Consider the following 24,394-nt stretch of genomic DNA (forward strand, 5'->3'; position numbering starts at 1 on the left):
TTTGGAGCATATGACCCACATATGAAAGAAAGTTTGATCATTTTTTAAAGTATCTGTTTCTTTGTGAAAATAATAAGTATGATGATAGCCAACATGTATATAGCACTTTAAGTTTGTACCTAGGCACCATGTACCAGCACATGTACCATGTACTAGGCACAAAAGAATGGAATTTGTTCCCAGGTCTGTTTCCAACCCTAGCATATAAATACCAGCTACTATCATCATCATTACCCTATTATTGGTGTCTTTAGCATACTCACTATACCAATTGCCCTCCTCTAAATCTACTTTGTTAATGTACTCTATAAGTCGGTGTCCAGAATTGAACACAGTACTCTAGATATGATCTGACTAGGACAAAATACAAAAGGTTCATTCCCTTCTTCATTTTAACAGACTCAGATTCATATAGTATTTTAAGGTTTGCAAAGCATTTGGCAAAAATTACCTTATAGCAAGATACTATGCCTCTCATTGCAGCTCAAAATTACATTAGCTTTCATGTCAACCATATACCAGCTCTAAATTCTTTCATTACTTCAATATTCAAACCTTTCTTTTATTCTTTCCTTTTTATTCTTACTTTACCTCCTTTTTTTGCTCTTTCCTTCCATTCCATCCCCTTTCCCTTCCCTTCTCTTTTTTCCTTTCCTTTTCTGTTTTTTCTCTTCCCTTCCTTTCTCTTTCCTTTCCTTTCCCTTTTCTTTCTTTAAGCCTTTCCTTCCTTTTTTTCCCTTGAAGTTCCTTCCTTCCTTATTTCCTTCCCTCCTCCCTTCCCTCCCCTACCCCCCACTTCTCTCTCTCTCTCTCTCTCTCTCTCTCTCTCTCTCTCTCTCTCTGTCTCTCTCTCTCTCCCTCTCTCTCTCCCTCTCTCTCTCCCTCTCTCTGTCTCTCTCTCTCTCCCTCTCTCTCTCCCTCTCTCTCTCTCTCTCTCTCTCTCTCTCTCTCTGTCTCTCTCTCTCTGTCTCTCTCTCTCTCTCCCTCTCTCTCTCTGTCTCTCTGTCTCTCTGTCTCTCTGTCTCTCTGTCTCTCTCTCTCTCTCTCTCTCTCTCTCTCTCTCTCTCTGTCTCTCTGTCTCTCTCTCTCCCTCTCTCTCTTTGTCTCTCTGTCTCTCTGCCTCTCTCTCTCTCTGTCTCTCTGTCTCTCTCTCTCCCTCTCTCTCTCTCCCTCTCTCTCTCCTCTCTCTCTCTGTCTCTCTCCCCCTCTCTCTCTTTCTCTCTCCTCTCTCTTCCCTCCTCTCTCCCTCTCTCTCTCTCCTCTCTCTCCTCTCTCTCTCTCTCTCTCTCTCTCTCTCTCTCTCTCTCTCTCTCTCTCTCTCTCTCTCTGTCTCTCTCTGTCTCTCTCTCTCTCTGTCTGTCTGTCTCTCTCTCTGTCTGTCTCTCTCCCTCTCCCCCCCCTCTCTCTCTGTCTCTCTCTGTCTCTCTCTGTCTCTCTCTCTGTCTGTCTCTCTCTCTGTCTGTCTCTCCCTCCCCCCCCCCCCTCTCTCTCTCTCTCTCTCCCTCTCTCTCTCTCTCTTCCTAATTTCATCAGTACAGAACACTCCTGGAGAGAAACTCCCTCCACAAATACAAATTAGTACTGCTCAGCAACTTTTGCTTTTAGTTGCTTGTGGCACTGAGAGATTAACTTGGCATACATCAATCACAGTAAGTAATCAGGAACATATATGGCCCTGTATGTGGCAGAGGCAGAATTTTGACACAGGCCTTCCTGGTTCCAAGACTAGCTCTTTATCAAACATGACACTCTGCCTCCCCAACAAATCTTTCTTAAGTGATTCTGGTTTGAGAGTCACCAGGTAGAGAGTTCACAGCCTATTTGACTGGCCAAAAAATAGAAGGCAAAGATGTAAAGAAATTCTCAACTTTAAGTCCTTTCCTTCTAGTCAGGCACATTCTGAAGGTCTCCTTGAGGTTACTTGCTGTTACAGAAAGCTAGAAGTTGATAATGAAGGCAGTGTAGTCTTTGACAGGGTGAATTTTCTGAGATCCATAACATCACGAGGTTATTTCTGCAAGGTGTTCTAAAGATCTCCCTTCCCTGAGAGTGGCTTATCTACCAGTCTTTACTTAGCATACAGAATAAGAATGTTCTATGAAACTCTCCTTTAAAAAATGTACTTCACTTGATCACTGCTGTTGGCATAGCTTTGCTATTATCTTCATTTAAGACTTCATTTGTGGGAGTTCCAGTTTTGCTTTCCCAAATGTTCTTAAATGTTTTATGTCTCTTAATGGCATATTTCCTATAAGACTATGGATTACTGTTTTATACCTTATATGACAGTGTTCCTGGAGAGATGAAAATCTATGGGCAGCATTGTTAATCTTTGATTTTTTTTTTTTGTTTTATCATTGTAGGTCTTTCCTTTGCAAAGAAATGTTGACAGTTTGGATTTGTAGCAATGCATCCATAAGAAATCTTCAGGTTTTTATGATGCTCAATAATGCATCATTAGCCAAACAAAGGATAATGGGGCATTTGCTGCTGCTTGCTTATTTTGGTGAAGGTTTCTAGAAATAAACATTAACTCATATAAACATAACCTATGGATCATCCAGTGAGTTAACATGCTAGAGTTAGCTGCTTGGACTATTCCTGTGTAAATTATTCATGTTTCTAATTTCCCTGACCATTTTCTTCTCTTAAAATATTTGATTTATTCTCATTTATATGGCAGGACTGCATTAGCATCAGTGAAGACAAGGCTAATCCAAAAAGGCTGACCACACAGAACACTGAAAAGAAATGAAGCCATTCCCAGTATGGTGCTAAGTGGAAGGGGCACTGGATTTGAAGTCTGAAGCTTTGGGTTTGAATCTCACCTTGCCCACACTACAGGGTAATGTTGGGCAAGTCACTTCACTAAATTCTCCAGATCTTGGATTCTTTATTTCTAAAATGAGGGGGTTGAACTGGATGAACTCTGGGCTCTTGCAAATTTAAATCTATGACTCTATAATTTAATAACATTTTGGCAAGACAGCCTGGTATAGTGCATAGAGAACTGGCCTCAAGGCCATGAAATCCTGCATTCCAGTACCACCTCTGACACAAACTAACTGTGTCACCCTGGACAAGTCATTTCAGCTCTCAGTGTTAGGCAATGCTCTAAGACTTTAAGAAAGTGGAAAATTGTATCAATAGAGGTAGTTCACTCATCCAGAAGTTCCATATACTAATGAAATTACAAGAATAATCCCAATGACTATCCCTCTGATGTACTGAGTGTACCTGGCTAAAAGCATCACCCTATTTTTTGAGGGGGATCTGGACTTACAGACTTGCCTAGCAGTCTGAACTGTTGACTCCCTTCATGGTGAATGATAAACTGTAGTCACTTAATGAATGTTTGTTGACTGAATTTTTATTATTGATGACATGTGAGTTGATGGATTTTCTATCAGACAGGAAATGAGACCTCAAAATAAAGAGAGGAAAAGCTTCTGAGGATTCCACGAATGCATAAATTATGATGAAATAATAAATATTGAAAATATTGAAGAATATAATAATATAAAATTTTAAAATAACAAATGACAAAATTAATACAAGAAAATATTTTTTATATTCCAGACCATTGCAGACTTCAAACCATAAACATATCCCAATGGCAGCATCCAGCAATACTTAGCAAGCTTACTTATGCCCTGTAAGCCATTTATTTTCTCCCTTTCAGTCAATATTTAATAAGTATCAACCACATGTAGAACACTTTCCCATATGGACTCCACCACACCCCCTCAAGATAGCAGAAATCAGGGTTTTATTGTTCTAGAACCCCACAGCGCTGGAAAGGACTTTGAAATGTAGGTTCTAGAGCAGAAATGGAGCTTGAAGATCATTCTAGTCCAATACTATCATTATGAAGATGAAAAGAGAGAGGGTCAGAGTGATGAATGAACTGGCCATGGTCAAAACATCACTACTCTGTCCACAAGACCATGATGCTTCTAGAGTGCCAGGAGACTCAACTGTAGCCTCAATGGAGTATTTTCTCCATGCAGAAGGGAAAACAAGGGGCAATCTTGGAGAGCCACACAAGAGAAGGACTCTTAACAGCATTTCTTTGGTTATGATACAGACTGTTTGCTATTGCCCAGTCATTTCATTTGTGCTGGACTCTTTATGACTCCATTTGAGGTTTTCTTGACAAAGATCCTAGAGTAGTTTGCCATTTTCTTCTCCAGCTCATTTTACAGATGAGGAAACTAAGGCAAACAGAGTTAAGTGACTGGCCCAGGGTCACACAGCTAGTAAATGTTTGAAGTCAAATTTGAACTCTGGAAGATCAGTCTTCTTGACTCTAGGCAAAGAGCTCTATCCACTTTGCCACCTATCTATAACACATTTCAGGCATACCCAATACCTCAGCCTAACAAGAGAAAGAGATGACAATCTAGTGATGTACTGGGATGAGCTCTGGATTGTAAGAGGTTAAGTGATGTGTCCAGCATCACAGAGCAAGTCAGTGTCTGAGGTACTGTATGAACTTAGGTGTCTCAACTCCAAGTCCAAAACACTACCTATTCTGCTATGTTATCACTTTGTAAATTGAAAGCCAATTTTCCATTAACGTAAAAACCTAAGGGGGAGCATAAGGTACCTGATGATGTCCCCAGAGGCCTTTTCCTCAATGTCACAAAAGAATCTGAGTCAGACTGCAAAAGAGTCAGATGGAGGAGCAACAGAGACCCATGGAACCTTAAGACACAGTCCTCACAATGGCCAGGTAGGCTGTCTGACTTCTGACACTTTTCTTTGTATTTAGCACATTGTCTGACATGTAGTTGTCACTTAACAAATCTTTATTGATTGATTGATTAAAAAGCACATTGTAGTTGATCTCTACATGATGAAATCTAGATATAGAGCTTCAAACTATTAAAGCTGAAAACTGCACTAAGATTTTGGAACACCCTGTATTTTATATGCATAAAAGTCTGTTCAAAGCAAACAGGTGTGAAACAGTTGCTGTTATCGGCAGCCAACTTTGAAGGCAGCACGAGCCCAGGCTGCAGTAGCTGATAAACAGTTCACGTGGTGTATAAAATGGGCCTGCTGCAGAGAAACAGGGAGGCCGCACCTTCTCCTATCAGGAATTAAGGAAGCCTAGAACAATAACAATACTAATGGTGTGGTTTTCACCAAGGATTAGGGATGACAAGAGGCTTTCCCTACACAAACTTCTGCAAGGCAAATAATTGTAATAATTATAATAGCCTTACAATTATTATTTCATAGCAACCCTTGGAGGTAGTTGCTATTATTATCCCCATTTTACAGATGAGGAAACTGAGGCAAAAAGAGGTTAAGTTACTTATCCAGGCTCACACAGCTATTAAGTGTCTGAGGCTGTATTTGAACACAAGTATTCCTGACTCTAGGTTAGGTACTGTATCTAGTGTCACCACCCAGCTTCCTCTCAAGTGGAAGTTTGATAATTTCCATCTTACAGGTGACCTTATTGACACAGAAAAGTTGAGTGATTTGGTTAGTATTACACAGCTAGTCAGTATCAGAGCCTGGACTCAAGTCCTGATCTCCTGACTCTAAATCCACAAACATTTCCCTGAAATCCAATTGCCTGGAAAATAAAGAAAGAAGTATGTCATCATGTTCATTAAGGTCCCATGTATATCTGAAATATACAAGGAAGAGGGGATGTTTCCCCCTGTGCTCCTGCTTAAGCCTCACGTCCAGCTTCTTCTTCCTAATAGGAACTCCAAAGGTCTTTCTGTTCTTCCTTTTGATGTCAGTAATTGAATCAGCAAAGCCCTGCTTTATCAGCACTAATAAGATTAATTAGAGCTTGGAACTAGCTTAAGGGCAGAAGTTCATTGACAAGATGATACCCAAACTAATTCACATTGACCTTTGAAGCTCCTTACTCTGTGTCAAGTTGAAAGAAGGAAGCTCTTGAATCCCATGGAAGTTAATCTAATGAATCTGGCAAAGCAAGTTCAGACTACATGAAGTGGGTAATGCATGGATTTTACTATATTGCTCCCCTGCTCAAAAGCATTCTCTGTCTCCCTATCACCCATAGGACAACATAAAAACTCCTAGGCAGTTGTTCAAGTACATCCACGTTGTTCCATGGTAAGCCCCTTGAAGTCCTGTATTGTTGCTATATTGTTATCTTTGCATCCTCAGTACCTGGCATATGGTAGATACTTAAAAAATGCATGTTGTTCGATTGATTCCACTATGTGGATTCAATCTATGTATATCTCCTATATCTCTTTAAAACCCTTCAAGCACTATTGCCAAACTGGAAGATTTTTCCCCCAAACCCAGTGTGCTCCTGCCAGCTTCCAATTTCCAAAATTCCCACTCCCAAAATATTCTCTTATCTCTGATTTTGAAAGTTCATGATAATGTGGAATGGAGGGGCCAGAATCTCCACCTCAGAGAATGCAGAGATAGTCTTTGAATGTAGCTGTCTGCTTACAATAGGGTGAAGAGAATTCTTTTGGTTGACTGCTGAGCAGAAACTGTGTATATAAAAGAAACCAATGGGAAAAGTCATTCTCTTCCCCTCCTGCTGTCCGGTAGTTGTAAGAATTACCCCTCCAGAGGAGGGGTGCCCTCCCAATCTATTAGCCCAGCTTGCCGACACATGGCCTCCTAGACAAGCCTGCGTCTGGGATGGCCTTGCCCCTCTTTCCTTTTGTAAAGGACTCCGGCAAACTTAAAAAAAAATAAATAAGAGAAGCTTCCAGAGTTGCATAATTTGGAGTCCATAACAGAGTTTACTGGAAGCTGAGACACTAGGTCCCATAAGCAAGGCAGTGACTCATCGTCATCCATGGTCACAATTTGCCCAGAAGTAAACTTTGTGATAAGAAGAATGTAGCTACCGCTTTTAACTTTGACCCACTCTCTTCAGGGACCAATTAAAGGGAGATTATGCCCAGGTTCAGAGAGATGTTTTCACATTTTTGTTATTGTTATAGCTTTTTCATAAATACCCCTTCAAAAGGTAAATGACGTTAATTGGTGAGAAGAGATTGTTATTGTTCAGTCTTTTTGCTTTCAGTAGTGTCTGTCTTTCATGACCCCAAATGGGGTTTTCTTGGCAAATATATTGGAGTGGTTTGCCATTTCCTTCTCCAGCTCATTTTACAGATGAGGAAACTAAGGCAAACAGGGTTAAGTGACTTGCCTAGGATCATATGGCTACTAAGTGTCTGAGATTAGATTTGAACTCAGGAACATGAATCTTCATGACTCCAGGCCCGGCTCTCTATTCATGGCACCACCTAGCTGCCCTAGATGATGCTACGGTACTAATTATAGTGATGATATTGGAGGAAACACACTGAAACAGGGCTTGAGTCAATAGCATTGGAGCAAACCTCATAACTCCTTTGGGTTACTCTGAAAACTCTAAGGGGGATTAAAGTCAAATTCTGGGGACCCAGCTTGTCAGTGCTAATGGTTTTAAGAGAATAAGTCCAGAATCACTATGAGCTATATAATAGGACCATAAATTTAAAAGAGATGCCGTGACTCTTCAGTCAAAGTGTCTGTTCTACAAATGAGGAAACTGAAGCCAAGAGCAGTTAAGGGGTATATACTTATTAAATGTCTGAGGTGGCATTTGAAACCAGATTTTTTATGACTCCAAGTCTTCTACTTTTGTCATCACACCATGAATCTTATGACCTTGAAATCAGTTTTTTTTTCTCACATAGCACAGCACCATGCCATCTCTCCCTCAAGTAAACCTTCTGTTGACCCAGATCAGTAAATGTCATTATTAGTCATGACATCTCCTGCTCCACAGCCTATCCTCCTGCCCTGATTTCTATCCTGCTGGGACCAAAGGAATAGCTGACAGGAATCTTGGAGTAGACTGTCTAAGCACTGGAGTGTACTCTCTCCCCAATTTTTGATATTTATAGTTGTTTATAAATGCATTAGGCTAAGAAAAAGAAAGACAGGTGTAATTCTAGGGAGGAGTTTCTTCAGAGAATGTATATGGACCATAATTTGTGGAGTGATGGGAAGGAAGAGAGGCTATAAACAGGAGAAAGCTGTCCCCAAGGTGCTTGACAGATTTAGCTTTACTCTCCCAAGAGTAAGGGGGAAAAGTAAAAGAGGGAAAACCGATACACTACTCATAAATATTCAGGAGGAGACTGGATAGGGACTTCAGCAAAGTGATAGTGGTTGCACATTGGTTTTGAAGGAACCTGGCCTAGTTTTAGAAACTGGGTTTACGTTGGATAGAATCTCCCAGGGCCTCAGATCTGAGACACAGAGAAATGTTATGAAATCAGGCCTTTGGTGATTATGAAGGGGAGGAGGACTCTCTAGGTTTTGGGGGGGGTTGTTTTTGTTTTCTTTTCTTTTTTGCTCTGACATTGAAGCCTTGTTCATAAATACTAAGTTTCTGGATATGGAGACATAACTGTGTGCTCTTGGTCACCAGCTAATAAAGACCTAAAGACATTACACATGAGTAAAGAGGGTTTACAGAGTCTTGATCAAATATCAATTCATTTGGTTACCCAGCATCCCCCCAGCATCCACTCAGATCTTTCTAATTCTTATTTGCAACTACTAGAGAACCAGCCCTCCAGTAATATATTCTGGGTAACTCTGAGCTCGGCTCTTACCATATATCTCTAAAGCACTTGGATGATCTAAGATTGTATAAATGTGTATATGGGGCCTTGATAATCTGCTTGGACAGCTCCGGACAACCTGAATAGAAATCTAAAAGAGAAATACTTCTAATTGAATTTCTAATAATTACACAGAAGGGAATTTCTACAGTCAAAAGAAAAAAAAGAGCTAAAAAGAAAAAAACATTGCTGTCTGTCAGTTATGGAATAGCTGGAAAAAAGTGGCTTATAAATATAATAGAATATCAGCTTGCCATAGGACATAAAGAGGAGCATGGAAAAATATGTAAGAACTGTTACAGAATGACCAAAATAACTAAATTTTTAAAACCCCCTCAAAAACAGAAGGTTTTAGGTTAGATAGAAATAACCAATCTTGTTCTAAAAGGACAAATTACAAAACACACTTCCCTACTTTTAATTAGTCAGTCAATAAGCATTTTTAAAGTGCCACCTATATGCCAGGCATCCTGCTAAGTGATGGGAATACAAAGAGAGGTGGGTGTTTAGAGGTGCATAATGTTGTATCCCTAAACATATGTAATTGCTGTATTGGTTCAGCTTGCTTAATTTTTTTTTCCCCATTATTACAAAGGTTGCCTTAGAGTGGGAGGACATATAAAGAAATGACTGTGTTTTACTGGTATAAAAAAGAAAAGGCATATATGTGTGTGTGTGTGTGTGTGTGTGTGTGTGTGTGTGTGTGTGTGTGTGTGTGTGTGTGTATGTTGTTGTTGTTTTTTAATAGAGACTTTGAGTTAGCCAGACCATCCTGGCAACCAGGTTGTTCCAGTGCTGAATTAAACATCTCACATTTCAGTAGAAACTTGTCTTCAGGAAACAGTTTGTACAGTATTGAGAACAGGAGGAGGGTTTGTTATCTACTTAAAGTGAATGAACAGAACATGTCTTTTTATCACTATTTTAACTGTATCGGGAGTAAGAAGTCATAATCATAACATTTTAGCTATGCACCAAAATTGAAGTAATTTTGAGGCTCAATTTCCAAGCTGTACGGTAATTTGCAAGCTCAATCTGAATAACACATAGATACTCATTTTCCTTGATAGTAACAGGAGAGGTCTTGTACCTAAGGTTATGGTATTTTATAGTGTTTTTAAATTACCAAGCCGGCTAAATCAGTACAGTTTGAGGATTCCCAGCTTTATCTCATAACTCCTTTGCTACTAAACTCATAGAGATTTAGAGCTGTAATTGACCTTAGACAATTCTGATTACAACTGCTTTGTTTTACAAGTAAACAAACTGAGGTCAAGAAGAGGAAGTACTTTTTCATGGCAACAAAGATTGAAAATAGAAGAATTGAGTCTTGAACCCAGATCTTCTGAAGCCAAACTCAGTGCTTTTTAATATGAACCCATGACTGACAAGACACAATTTCTCACCTTGGCCCCGGTCAATGTCATTGAATAAATCAAGTGATTTCAGGTAAGTCATAGCATCAGACCCTGACCCAAGCCATCGGATTTACCCTAAAGACAATTTTTTTTAAATGGAACCATATAATGCCCTTTCCAATTATTATAGCCACATCAATAGTACAATAATCAATAAATCAATCCACTTTTTGGCAATACAATGATTACATGATGATTGGGATAATGGTGACAATCAAAAGAAAAGATGGCATGTAGGTTGATTCAATAATCATTTATTAGACTGGAGCCATATTCTCTGGGCTCTAATACTTCTAAACAGCAGAGTCATAACTAGCAATTTTTGTGCCCAAGGGAAATCACATGAAACATTCTCTCAATTCATTTTAGGGTTACAGACACACCAGGATACCTAGAAGGTGCTTGTAGGAGCAAATAAGGACACTGCGTGTACATCTCATATAAGGAAGAAGCCATTGTTTAAAAGCTTTCTAGTTTGACTCTATGTCATGCTAACTAGGAACCAAGCTCAGATGTTTCTATGCTGCTAAAGAACTAAAAATGTTGTCAGTGACCTTGTAATTTTCATTGCCCTGGATCAGAGCTTTACTGCTTGCCTCATCCTATTTGCAGCTCTCATGAACAGTGATTCTTCTGACTTGAAAACACAACACTGCATGAAATAATAAAAGTGAAAAAAATGAATCATCTGTGACCTGTCTTTGCCCACTTGGCTAAATATCATTCTTCAATTCCATACTGAAAAAACAGAAGGAGAATTTGCCTGCTGTTGATAAACAGGCAGACCCAAGGATCCTGAAAGGCACAGGTAGCATGACTAAAAACATCAGATTTAAAATTCATGATCTTCCTGCATTTTTAAGCTGATCATATACATTAGTCTATCTGTAAGAGCTATCATTCATATCTGCTACTGGGCAGCTGCTAGATAAATTTATAATTTTGCTTTTATTTTTGAACAGATACTAATAGAAAATGCCTTTAGTGGGACCACTTTTGATTGAGAAGTGACATGACTCAAGATCATGTTTCCTGCCCCACCTACACCAAAGTTTGACAGACTTATTATTCATATTACACTTGACTCATCTGTTTGTTTGTTTTTGTCCTTCTCAAGTTGACTTTCATGGATTCATAGAATCACAGAATTATAAATTTAAAGCTAGAAAGAACTTACAGGCCATTGAGTCTAACCCTATCTTTTTTCAGATAAAGAAATTGAGGTACAGAGAAATAACTTGGTTAAGGTCACACAACTAGTAAGTGCATGAGTCAGGATTCAAACTCAGGTCTTCCTAACTCCAAGTCTAGTGCCCTATCTACTGCCACACATTGCAACCTCCATCCATCCCTTTCCACTAAAGTAAAGGAAAGAGATTTTGAAGGGTTACCCAGGACTTTAGATAAAGAACCCTAGAGATGAGGGTATGCAAAGGACAGAGGGTGATGAGTCTAAAACACTGAGGGTTTTGCACTCATTGAGGACCACAAGACAGACCATTGTATATGGTTGTAGGAGAGTATGAGAGTAAGTAAATATTAACTGTGGATGACCTCATGATGATAGCATGCTTCTTATAAGAAGAGAGTATTTCAGGGGCAGCTAGGTGGCACAGTAGATATAGTTCCAGTCTTGGAGTCAATAGGAGTTAGTTCAAATCCAGCCTCAGACACTTGAAACTTACTAGCTCTGTGACTGTGGGCAAGTCACTTAACCCCGATTGCCTCACCATAAAAAAAAAAAGAGTATTTCTCATCTTAGTGTCTATAAATTATAAATGCATACCTTCTAGGATTAAATCGGGCATGCCATTTGAATTTAGCCATCTGTCTTCTCCTGCAAATGCAAACTAACTGGGAATTCATGTAATGAATTCATAATTTATATGTTTATATGTTTAAATTATAAAAAAAAATAATTAAACTATATTGAACAGTATTTAGCATGCTTAGTAAGTCTTGAAGAGTTGGCTGAAACAAATATTATCAGGATGTCAAAAGGTAGGACAATTGCATCTTGAAAGGCCTTCCTACTTCTAATATTCTACTCAATTTAGATCAATTTGACAGTCATTTATTAAAGGGTTCTTATATGCCAAACACTACGGTAGGCATTGGGAATGCAAAGACAAAAAATAAACAGTCCTTGCCCAGGAAAAAAAAAAAACCCAACACCAACAAAAATATTCTAGGAGGAGAAAACAAAGTAAGCACAGACAATATATAGAAATGTAACACCCCTCTCTGGCCTATTCTTCCCATTCATATTCACAGTCACAGGTATTCCAGAGGTAACCTTGTGGGTAATAACTCCTATTATTTTAACTCATGAGCCCACATTAGTGTGCTTTCTTTTAATAATCAAATAGAAGATTTAAATAGCTATTATCAAAAGCATTTGCTAAGAACAGTAAGATAAAGTTGATATACAACATCCCCCACCTAAAAGCAAAAAACAAACTTGGGGTACACTATCCCACATATACACATAAAGACTGTGAGAGAGAATATGTTAGGTGCAAATAATCTACTATGTAGTAAGACAACATTAGGAAGCGTATGTGGCCAAAGCAACTCACAACTCCTGAACTGAAGGAGATGGAAGTCCATTCTCTCTTTGCAGAATCCTAAAACTAGACTTCCGCGTGGCTTCTCTATCATGTTTGATTGACCTGTGAGGTGTATCTACATAGTAATTTTGGAGAGAAGGGCTAACAATGGGGCTGGTCAGAAAAGGTTTTTTGTAGGAAGGAGCATCTGAGCTATATCTTGGAAAAATTTAGGGATTCTAAAAGGCAAAGGTGAGGAACATGGGCATTTTTGTTATTTAGATGTTTTCAATCATGTTTAACTCTTCATGACCCCATTTTGGGTTTTCCGGGCAAGGACACGGGAGTGATTTGACATTCCATTCTCCAACTCATTTTACAGATGAGGAAATTAAGACAAACAGGGTTAAGTGACTTGCCCAAGATCACATAGCTAGTAAGTGTCTGAGGCCAGGTTTGAACTCAGGAAGAAGAGTCTTCCTGACCTCAGGCCTGACACTCCAACCACTGAGCCACCTAAATCCTAACTCTTGTATTGTCGAAAGGGAAGTGAGGTGGCAGTATTAACTAGGCCTAAAGTCAGGAAGACAGTTCAAATCTGATCTCATGAATTTACTAGCTCTGTGACCCTGAGAAAGTCACTTAATCTCCATTTCCTTCAGTTTCCTTATCTGTAAAATGGGTATTAAAATAGCACCTACTCTACCTCTTATAAAATCTAAATGGGATAATAATTGTAAGGTGTTCAGCACAGTGCCAGGCACATAGTAAACTTTATATGAATTAACTATAAATTTATATAAATTAACTATATCATTATTAATAATAATTATAAATATTATTTATTCTCAGTGTTTAGCACAATGCTAGGCACATAGTAAACATAATACATGATTTTTCATTATTAGATAGGTTGATTGGCCGCTGTCTCACCCCACCAAGTGAATATTCCCATCATTCAATTCTGAGACTAAATACAGTACTTCTTCAAGTCCTTAGATCTGGAGTCACAACAAATTCATACACTCCGACCAATACTTTTCATCAGCCAACTAGCCTTGATCTGGACCTTTGATAGTTGCCAGCATTTCTGACTCTAATCTGAGATGATGAAAATGAAGTGTCATCACTTGGAAAAGTAAAATGAATCTTTTTTGTATCTGGCTTGAGAATTAGGTCAGGAAGCACCATTCAGGACTGAGTAATGTGTATCATCTGTGCATGAAAAATGAAAATTTAAACATTTTCCAGACATACTTTTGAAGCTGTATATTGAGGGCCAAAGAATCCCACTGATCTGGTACAGAAAATCATCACCTACTGAACAGATATGTCTCTGACAGGTATGTAGAGTTGGGTCATCTAAGTAAGACCAAGTGATCCTTCTGTCCTTAGCTCTTTTTAAGTAAAAGTATCCCCCTCTCTTTCAGTAGATACAAAACCTTTCAGGGCATACTTGGTTACCCTTTAAACCCTCTAACAATAATCCCTTCCTCTCCTGGAAATAGATTAAGGATTAAACAGTTTCTCTTCAGCCTGAGATGTAAGGTTATCTTACATAGAGCCTGCCAGTTTGTGCATTAGTAGCTACCATTAGAAATGTAGAAATATCCTGAGAGTTTGTCATCAAACCCTTGACAAGAGGATTTCACAGATTCAGGCCATATCCTTTCAAGCTATAACAGGGATCACTTGTGGTAGGTAAGTATAATAGTTACTTATCTATTCATTAAAGGAGGTCTTATGCTTTGGTATGGCAAGCTAAACCGTACTTTAGCACTGAGATGTGATAACCAGACACAGAAATTTTCAAATGTGAAAAGTTTTAATCTTTCTATTTCCCTGGTTTCCATGATACCACATAATGCTAGCTGGGTCCCAAACTCCACTGACCACTTTTTTCTGGTTACTCCTTAGGTTCATCTTATTCCTTCTGTACTATAACTCTGTGTTCTCCCTATGCCCACCCCTCAAAGCTAAGCTTTCTATTTTTTTTTTTTTTGGTGAGTCAATCGGGGTTAAGTGACTTGCCCAGAGTCACACAGCTAGTTTAAGTGTTATGTGTCTAGGCTGGATTTGAACTCAGGTCCTCCTGACTCCAAGGCTGGAGCTCTATCCACTGGGCCACCTAGCTGCTTTCTATTCTTTTCTCTCTCAACTACATACCCACTCTTATAGCTTCATCTACCTCCTTTATTGGGAAATGTCCACTTTTCTATCTCTATCTCTAAGCCTGACTTATATACTCCAGTTCTATATTTCCAGTTGCATATAAGCGACTCCATTTGGATGTTCTGTCATCACCACTAACTCAACATGTCCAAAACAGAACAACTCATCTTTCCCTTAATTTGCATTCACTTCTCAACTTTTCCATTTGGCACAGTGACATCACCTTCCACACAGTAGATACCCTGGAACCAACTTTGAGTCTTTGTTTCCTGTATCCAAGCCTTCAAAATATTTGTCAGATTTGTCTTCTCTTCTCCATTCCTACCGCCTTCCACCCTAATTCAGATTTTCTATACCTCCTACCTAAACTCTCAACTTAATTTCCCAAGCTCCAGTTTCTCTTCACTCTACGATATTTTGCATACTATTTCAGTCAGTTAGCTCTCATTTATTATGCACCTACTACTTGCCAGGAACTGTGCTAAATTCTGAGGATTAAAAAAAAAGGCAAAAAACAGCTCGTGGTACCAAGAACCTTACAGCCTAATGAAGGAGAAAAGATGCAAACAATTATGCACAAATCCAATATATGCCAGATAAAATGGAGAGTGAAGCCAATTGAATTAAAGGGGGTTCAGCAAAGGTTTCCCGCAGAAGACTTTAGCTGAAACTTGAAGGAAGCCAAGGAAGCAAGGATACAGAGATGACAGCCATCAGATTACCACCACTACCACTGTTCCCCAATAGACAATGGTTCCTTATTACCTGCTACTTCAATCCCAGAGGCAGCCCTGGATTTTCAAGTTCCTCTGTAGTTTAGCCTCACACTACTTATCCAATGTGATTATTTCTTACTGTCCAACACATACCTCTTGAAACTATGAGCTCCCTGCAGGCAGGAACTCTACTTTATATGACCTTGCACAGAGTAAGAGCTCAATAGATATCTGTTGTTGAACGGAAGCGCTATCTCTGCTCAGTCTTCTTGCTGTACCCCAAATGCATCATTATCATCCTTCCCACAGCCATATATCCTCTTTTCCTTGTCTCAGTGGATATACGCCCCTTTTTTTCACTTCTCCTACTTATGTTATTCACATTAATCTCTCCAGGCCCAGTTCAGGCTCTATATTCTCCATAAAGACTTTCCTAATTACTTTAGTTCACATTCTTAGTAAGTCTTATTGCACACATAGTCAATACCTTGCATTTTGGCACAGAATTCCAAGGTAGTGTGGTACAATGGGGGAAAAAAGAAACAAAAAAAAATCAACAACTAGATTTGGAGCCAAAGGACTTATGTTTAAATCCTATCTCTTAATTATTACCAGTGTGACTCTGGGCAGGTCAGTTAAACTCTCTGGGTCTCAATTTTCTCATCTGTCAAATAAGGATTTTGGACTATTTGGACTCTAGTGTCCCTCCCAGCTTTCAATGTATGATTCTATGATTTTCTACTTGTCCCTTTTCTCCCCCCTAGTCTGTGAGCCCCTCAAAGGCAAAGAGTATATCTAGTACTTCTTTGTCTCACCCAGAGTTCTTCATTGTGAGAGTTCAGTAGATATTAATAACCTATCGATTATCATATTGATACATCAAATTCATCAAAACAGCAGAGAGAATGTGTTGGCATCATTTTGGTTGGTTAGGTTTGTTTCAGACACATTCCAGTAGTTTCTGAAAGGATCGTTTTCATATATCACAAAATGACTGAAGACAGGTCCCCATTTGACTTGAGGTTGGCAAAGTGAATATTGAGCCAGCCTAGTGTGCTTTGAAAGAAGCAAACAATAACTGTAGCACTCACCCAACAATATGCTCAAAAACTGGTAAATGAGAGAGTACCAGAGCATTCTCAAGGAGAGACTCAGGAGACTGAAAACTCTGCAGGGATCCTCTGGATATCACTGGGCTCCTTCAGAATGCATTAATCCCTTTGTCTTATAGTCCTCATAGCCAGAGGGTGCCTCTAAAGTCTAACCTAAATCCCTCCTGCCATAATTTAAGGTATTTGCTCATCTTACACTCTCTGTAGCAGAAAGAATAAATCACCAGGAGTGATTACATATGTTAACCCTTGAAATCTTTGTGGAATCTCCTGAATCTTATTTCCTTTAGCTCACAGAAGAAATTATGCAGGTGGTTTGTATTTGATTTTTGTCTGTTTACTTGTTTTTCCCTCTCCATATATCTTCTTTATGTTGTATCTGAGCTGCAGAATCCCAAATGGAGAACATGACAGAATAGCGCATACTAAGGACAAGAGAAGAATTGTCTGGTGGCAACTATAAATTCCTCCTTTTTGTTAACACAGTACTGAATAAGAATAGAGTTATAACTAGGATTGAGTGATTTGAGCTGGACTTGACCCTTGGATGCCAAATGGTAGAGGATACTGACAGGGTACCTACCTGTCCCTTCAATGGGTAGAAATAATTGAGCTTATCAAAACTTAGTTAAAATAAGAAGCTACCAGATGTCCTACTTCTTCCCTTCCCCCTACTCCTCCAGGAAGCCACGATTCAGGTAAGTCCCTCCTGGTTCAGCTCCCTTTATTCTTTCTCTCCCTGAGATGGCTTCCCCAGCAGTATTCTTAGGGTACCACCCAAGGATCTCTACACATGGAGCCAGTATCCCACAGTTACTACCTTCCCTCTAGCAGTGACGCAGGGTAACACCTTTCCATCCACCCCTACTGAGACTACTATCCTGGACTTTCTACTGCAACTGAATTTGTCTTCAAAAATTGATTTAAAGGGCCATTTCTTATTACTTGCTCCTGGCACCAGATTTGCTACTTATGGTTCCACAGCTTAGAATCTCAGCTGGAGAAGACCTCAGAGGCTGACAATCCACTTTGTATTTGATCAGGCTTATGCATTTGTTACTTGAAAATCCACCATAAGTGGGCCTCCACAGAAGCCCAATTCCACTTGTAGATAACCCTAATGGAACGAAGTGTTTTCATCTGTCTCTTTGTATCTCTCTGCAACTTTCAGAGGGTGGTGCTTTGGAAAGAGCATTGGGCGTGGCCTCGGGGACACCTTAGTTCAAAGTTGATCTCAGACACTTCTCAGTTGTATGATGATAGGCAAGTGATTTAACCTCTGTCTGACCCAGTTTCCTCAACCATGAAATAAAGATGATAATTACTTCCAGGGTTATTGTGAGGTCAAAATGAGATATTTATGAAGTGTTTAGCACAGAAACTGACATGTAGTTGGTGTTTAATAAATGTTTGTTTCCCTTCTTCTGCCTTACTGTTTGTTCTTCAAGCAGAGCAAATCAAATCTCTCTTTCATATTATAGCTCTTCAGTGACATGGAGGCAGTTGTCATGTTTCCCTCCCTGTCCCTCTCAAGTTTTTCATTTTTTCTTTTATCTTTTTTTTTTCTTTAGCATAAACATCCACTTCAACAGATCTTCAAGGATATGGCTTGGTCTCCAGACCCCTTGCCATTCTAATCACCTTCTTCTGAATCTACCATAGCTCCTTAATGTAATTTCTAAACTGGCAACCAGGACTGAACACAACATTCCTGAAATGGTCTGAACAGGGCAAAGTATGGAGGCATTATTGCATCCCTAATTCTGGACCTCATATGTCTTCATGCAGCCTGGAAAGCTTCTGAGTTTTTGACTGCCTTGTTTTACCACTGACTTATCCTGAGTCCACTGACCTCCAAAGGAACCAGTCCCCATCTAGGCTGTTAGATCCACTAGATGCTTTTCTGGCTTTGCTTATGTAAAGGGAGGCTTCTTCCACCATCTCCTGGTGCCATTTATTTTATTCCCTGAGGACATTACCCCCTCATTCCTATTGCACATTTCTATCTCCTGACCCCTCTGATGGTTACTTTGACCCACATCTGAAAAATGTGAATAATTCTACTGAATTTAGAATCAAGATTATTCTTCTTGCATTTTCTAAGAATGCCATCTATAAAATAAATATTTGCATTACCTTCTTCCTTAGACAGATACATGGTAGAATGGATAGAGTGTTGTATCTGGATTCAGGAAGACCTGAGTTGCATTCCAGCCTCACATACTTATTAGCTGTGTGACCTTAGGCATCTCTTACCCTGTTTGCCTCATTTAACTCAAATGTAAAGTGGGAATAAAAGAACCTACCCTGTAGGGCTGTTGTAAGGATCAAAAAAGATAATACTTGTAAAGCTTGGTGCCTGGCACATAGTAGATGCTATCTACATAAGCTATTATTGTGGTGGTGGTGGCTTTTGCTATTATTATAGGTTTATCATGAGGAATGTATTTCGTTAACTTTAGGCACAATATTGAATGGCAGACAGAGTGCTTGACCTGGAATCAGGAAAACCTGACTTCAAATTCCACCTCTGACACTTCTTATCTGTATGACCTTGGGCAAATCACTTAACTTCCCTAAAAATTAGTTTCCTTCTTCAGAAAATGGGAGAAATAATCCTGTGATTATAATCTCATTATCCTGAGGACAAACTGATACATCAGAGGAAAAGTAAAGAAATAGTGACATCATCATATTATTCAATATGTTAATATTCCCTTGATTTCAAATAATAGAATCATAGATTTGCCACTGAAAGAAGGTTAAGATATCATTGAGTTGGGTTCTTCTTTTTGTAAATGAGGAAGCCAAGGCTGAGAGGGACCCAAAGATTTGCAAAAAGTCATACAAGTAATAAAATTTAGAGTCAGGATTTGAACCCAAGTCTATCTGAGTCTAAATCCAATATTTGGTTTGCTAAAATACTTTGCCTTTTATTAAAATACCTGCTTGTTTGATTCCTTATTTGGCTAAAACTATTTGGGGTATAACCTAATTGAGATACAGTATTTTTGCAGATCCTTGAGGTAGTACTTAGCACCAAGAAACAGGTTTGTTTATTTGTTTGTTTTCCTGAAAGGTCGTCAGTGTTGGGCTGTTTGTTTTTGTTTGTTTGTTTGTTTCCCAAGGTCGCCTTTTCCCTAGATGGCACTATTAAGATTAGAAGGATAAGTCCTGACAGATCCCCCATCTAATCAGAGCCTTAAAGTTGATCAGATATTAGTCTAACTTTCTTAAATGGCTTTGTTGAGGCCTATCAGATGTGGCAGTGATCTTTTAAACTCACCCCCACAACCAGAAACTTCATCAGCAGCTATTTCTGGGCCCCAGACAATGGCCACCACCATGAACAAAGACCACACATTACCTATACCATAATGATAATTCATTTGACCAATGTCAGCTTGCAGCTATTTACAAATCATTAGCAGTGGAACAACAACCATTCACAGTCACTATATAAAACATAATATTAACAAGTGGACCATTGTCTACAGTGGGTAGGAACCCAAAGACCAGTTACTTTTGTGCCTGAAGGTACCAATAGACTTTTAAAATTGGAACAAACCCATGGGGCCAGCCACCTTTATCGCTGCAGGAACCCAAGGGCACTCTTCTTTTATCACTGCCTTCCTGAAAATATGTTGTGGTGGTGGTTTACTTTTTGAATTGGAGCCAGGAAAGACAGCTTAGTATTGTCAAAATGGGCACTGAATTTGGAGTCTAATGTCCCCCTTAAGAGTGCCCAGAAAAGATTCTAGCCTGAACAATGCAAAGAAAGGGAAGCTCCATGGTACTGAGTGGGTCTGAGGGGGCTTTTGTAACTAGAAGGTAAGGATGGAAAAAAGTTTATGGGAGGAAAAAGAAGTTCCAGTTCTGATTCAGTCATCCTTCCCTGACCTTCTCTACTTTTCTCAGTGGCAAAGGGAAGATGCCATTCCACTTTTCAGTGTGAGTGCATGTTATCTGGCTAAGTAGAATGTGTTCAGAAACCTGGGGATCAGAACACACATTTTAGTGTACAGAAATCCTATGAGTATATGAGGGACACAACATATGTCTTCTGCATTTCTCAAGGTTTGTGCCTCAATAGAAGCCATCTCCAGAAAGATAAGTGCATGAAAAATAAACACTACAGCCCAGTGTCTTTTCCTAGCTCCAAGAAACTTTCATAAAAAACCCCACTGCCCAAAGAAGGGAGTTGTTTCCCATTACACAAGACCAAGCAAGTTTGCCATGAGTTCTTTTATCACCCAAACCCTATTACCTTTAAGGAGCCATGGCTGTCCTCACCACCAAGAATCACAACTTCTGCCATGTCTTCTGCCTTAGATGACCGCCCATGGATGAATAAAGCCGGGCCAACATTTGATATGTTTTTCAGTGCAACTAAAGCCCCATCTGGCTTCACCTTGAAGTAGGGGTGGGAGACATCAAATCTCAGCTTGTCATTTCCTTTACAGTCATTGAATGTCACTGAAAAGAAGAACATAAGAGAAAACATGTTAGCAAGGATCCCTGCCTTGGAATCTTTAGGTACTTTAGTTTAGGGCTACACTCAAAGGGATGCCACACCCAAACTGTATTGAAAGCCTTCCTGCAACTCCATTTACCCCAGAATCTCCACTTAGAGAGACGTCTTTCCTTTACCAAAGACCCACCAAAATAGAGATGGGCATTTTACCATGCCATAAGTAGCCATGGGACCTGCCTTTTGAAGCTTTTTCTTTATTTCTTTATTTCTTTCTTCCTTTCTTAAATGACCTGATGAACCAAAGCGAAGCCACAACATAGAATGAATTTCCTTCCAGGTCATCAAGTAATCCTCACTCAAATGCCTACCTACATTCAGGTGCCCAAATACCCTTGGATGGCACCCAAAGTAATGTCTGAGACACAGTGTGTCCAGCCACTTGGCATTGGCATCAGGATACTAAACCTTAGATTGGCTTGGTTCTGTTCTCAATATATTTTTATTCCAATGTATCAACCAGCTCCTGAGGACTTTACATTTCTCAGAGACTTACTCCTTTCTTCTGTGTCTTAGTGGTAGTTGAGATTAATGGAGATATGCCCCCTAGCATTTCCAGAAACTGAACTCTAAAGGAGAGGAAACAACATAGTTTTCATCATGACCATCAATTCCCATTCATCAGCCAAAGTTAAACTACTTAAATTAAATAACAGGCTTGGAATCTGGCTCCTCCAATTGCCTTTGTAAAGGTTTTATCCCTGAGAGAGATGAATCCCCAGGGATAGTAAAGAAAACATCAGTGTCCTAATGAGAAGCAGACATTCCTCTGCCTGCCAGTGGTAGCCAAGGGCTCTGGCAGGTTGGAGCTAGTACCAATAGAAATGCATTTCACTCTACTTATTTTCTGTCATCCCCATCTTTTAATCCTCCCTTCAAGATTGGGACCAATTTTTGTTGTTACTACGATTATCTCCTGAGTGCTATAATCACTCTTAACCTCATTCCCTATCCTCACTGGTTTCCTTATTGAGATTGATATATTTTCTTGACCAAACTGTGTGTGCATTTTTCTCCTTTGTCTATTTCAGGTAAGAATGAAGTCAATCTCTTGCTCACTCAGCTAAGTGGCACAGTAGATAGATTGCTAGGCCTGGAGTCAAGAAGACTGAGTTCAAATTTGACCTCAGGCACGCAGTATAACTCTGGACAAGTCACTTCACCTCTGTTCCCCTCAATTTCCTCAAAATGGGAATAATAATAGCACCTACCCTCCAGAGTTGTTGTGAGTATTATAAGACAGCATTTGTAAAACACTTAGCATAGTGACTGGCACATAGTAGGCGTGGAATAAATCCTTTTTCCTTCCTTCCTTCTCTCCCTTCCTTCCTCTCCTTTCTTTCCTTCCTGGCTCCTTTACTACCTGCCTCCTTTCCTTCTTCCCTTCCTTTTTTCTTTCTTCCTTCCTCCCTTTCTTTCTTTCCTCTTCCTTTTCTTTCTCTCTCCTTTCCTTCTTCCCTTCCTTCTTTCAGCTTTCTTGAAGTAGGGATTGAAGACATCAAATCTCAGCTCTTTGTTCTCCTTCCATCCTTCCTTTCACTCTTCCCCCTCTTTCTTCACATGTGTACGTAGTCTTCTCGATCAGTCAGTAAATCAGTCAACAAACATTTATTAAGTACCTACTATGTTCCAAGTACTGTGTTAAACACTAGGGATACAAAAAAGAGTCAGAAGACAGTTGCTGCCCTCAAGGAGTTTACAATCTAATGGGGAAGAAAATAGGCAAACAAATATGTGCAAACAAGCCATATACAGGATAACCAGGAAGTAAATAAAAGAGGGAAGAAAGGAACATTAAGCAGTGTGGTGGGCAAAGCCCTGAGCTTCAAACCAAAAGATCCAAATTAAAATTCTGGCTCTTCTACCTGTTCGTTGAGTGACCTTAGGCAAGCCCCTGGCTGTCTATATATCTCACCTTTCTCCTGTATAAAAATTAGGACTATATACTAGAAAATTCTTAAGTTTCCTTACAGATCTATGTTACATAATGTGACTCTAGAACTCTATTTCCCATCCCTTGACCACTCAGAACTGCTAAAAAATCTGTAGGGGGTCACCAGGGATAATGAGCTCAGATAATTCCAAACTTTGACTTTGAGACAATAATTTTGGACAATATATAAGTTGCTAACAGCTTTCCTTTGGTGGCCAGATGATCATTGGTCAGTTAGGTTTAGGGCAAATTCATGCCTGTGGGATTCTTATCTAAGTAGATTTAGCAGGTTTTATCAACAAAATCCAGAAAGGGGACTCTGGTTCTAGTTAAACAGAAGTCTCTGCAGAGTAAGATGGGATTGTTCTATTCCTTGTATTTCTACCCCCAGTGCCTAACACATATTAGGTACTTAATAAATGCTTAGTAATAATTGATATTCATGACTGATAACTCCTTCAACTCAGTGCTGTGTGAATTAGAACCCCTCCAAACCTGATCATTCCTATGTAAAATAAATTGTCTAAACCTTCTGAGGTGAAGAACTATACCTGACTGAGCAGGTAGCCTTAAGCACCTTAAGGAAGGGCAGATCCGAGAGGGCTAAATCTGCTCAGAATGTCAAATTACAGCCTCTTAGCCAAAAGACTGGACTGGACTAGACCTGTGATTTCACTTGCATTGGGAACACTTCATTTGTAAATGGAATAAAATTTGTAATTGCTGGATTTATATTAAGGTTGTAATCTCAGCTCAGCTATGTACTTTCCAGCTGTGTGACCTGAAACAAGTTGCTTCTCCCTGTTTCATTTGATTTGTCTGTAAAATGGGGATATTATTTTATATGCTTCATAGACTTATTATGAAGAAAGCATGTTTGCTACCTTAAAGTAAAGCATTATGTAAAAATTATGTGAGCTATTAATATTGTAAGTATAAAGAGGCCCCATCTGGTTGGAGCTCCAGGGAAGCAGAGCAGTGCTGGCCAGAGCCAGCGCTGCTAAATGGTTTCTTACACATGTGGAAATTTGGGGTACTTTAAAAGGCTCTGGTGCTAACAGACAAAGGCATGATGGGAGTTGAAAGGAATTTATTCTCCTCAACCTAAATATCAAGTGAGCTTTGGGGAGTTCCTTTTGAGGGGAAGCAAAGTTGTCAAAGAGTCAGACTTTCACCTGTTTTAGACCAAACAAAAGTGCTGAAAATACACCTACGGTAAGGAGTAGAGGCCTATTTTAGACTAAGGCTGCCTGCCTCACAATTCCCACTGCTAGTATGCTATGGTGGTGGTGGTATTATTATTATTATTATTATTATTATTATT

General features: G+C 39.4%; 1 protein-coding gene across 1 annotated transcript in view; it reads right to left on the reverse strand.

Moving 5' to 3' along the window:
- CDH13 (cadherin 13) overlaps nt 1–24,394 on the reverse strand; it is a 1,264,852-nt gene that overhangs the window by 808,511 nt on the left and 431,947 nt on the right. Inside the window, exon 3 of the mRNA XM_020992657.2 lies at nt 20,874–21,082. Coding sequence (XP_020848316.1) covers nt 20,874–21,082 — 209 coding nt within the window. The remainder of the gene's footprint in view (nt 1–20,873; nt 21,083–24,394) is intronic.

Source organism: Phascolarctos cinereus, unplaced genomic scaffold, assembly GCF_003287225.1.
Source record: "Phascolarctos cinereus isolate Bilbo 61053 unplaced genomic scaffold, phaCin_HiC Scaffold_2;HRSCAF=192, whole genome shotgun sequence".
NCBI classification, from domain to species: domain Eukaryota; kingdom Metazoa; phylum Chordata; class Mammalia; order Diprotodontia; family Phascolarctidae; genus Phascolarctos; species Phascolarctos cinereus.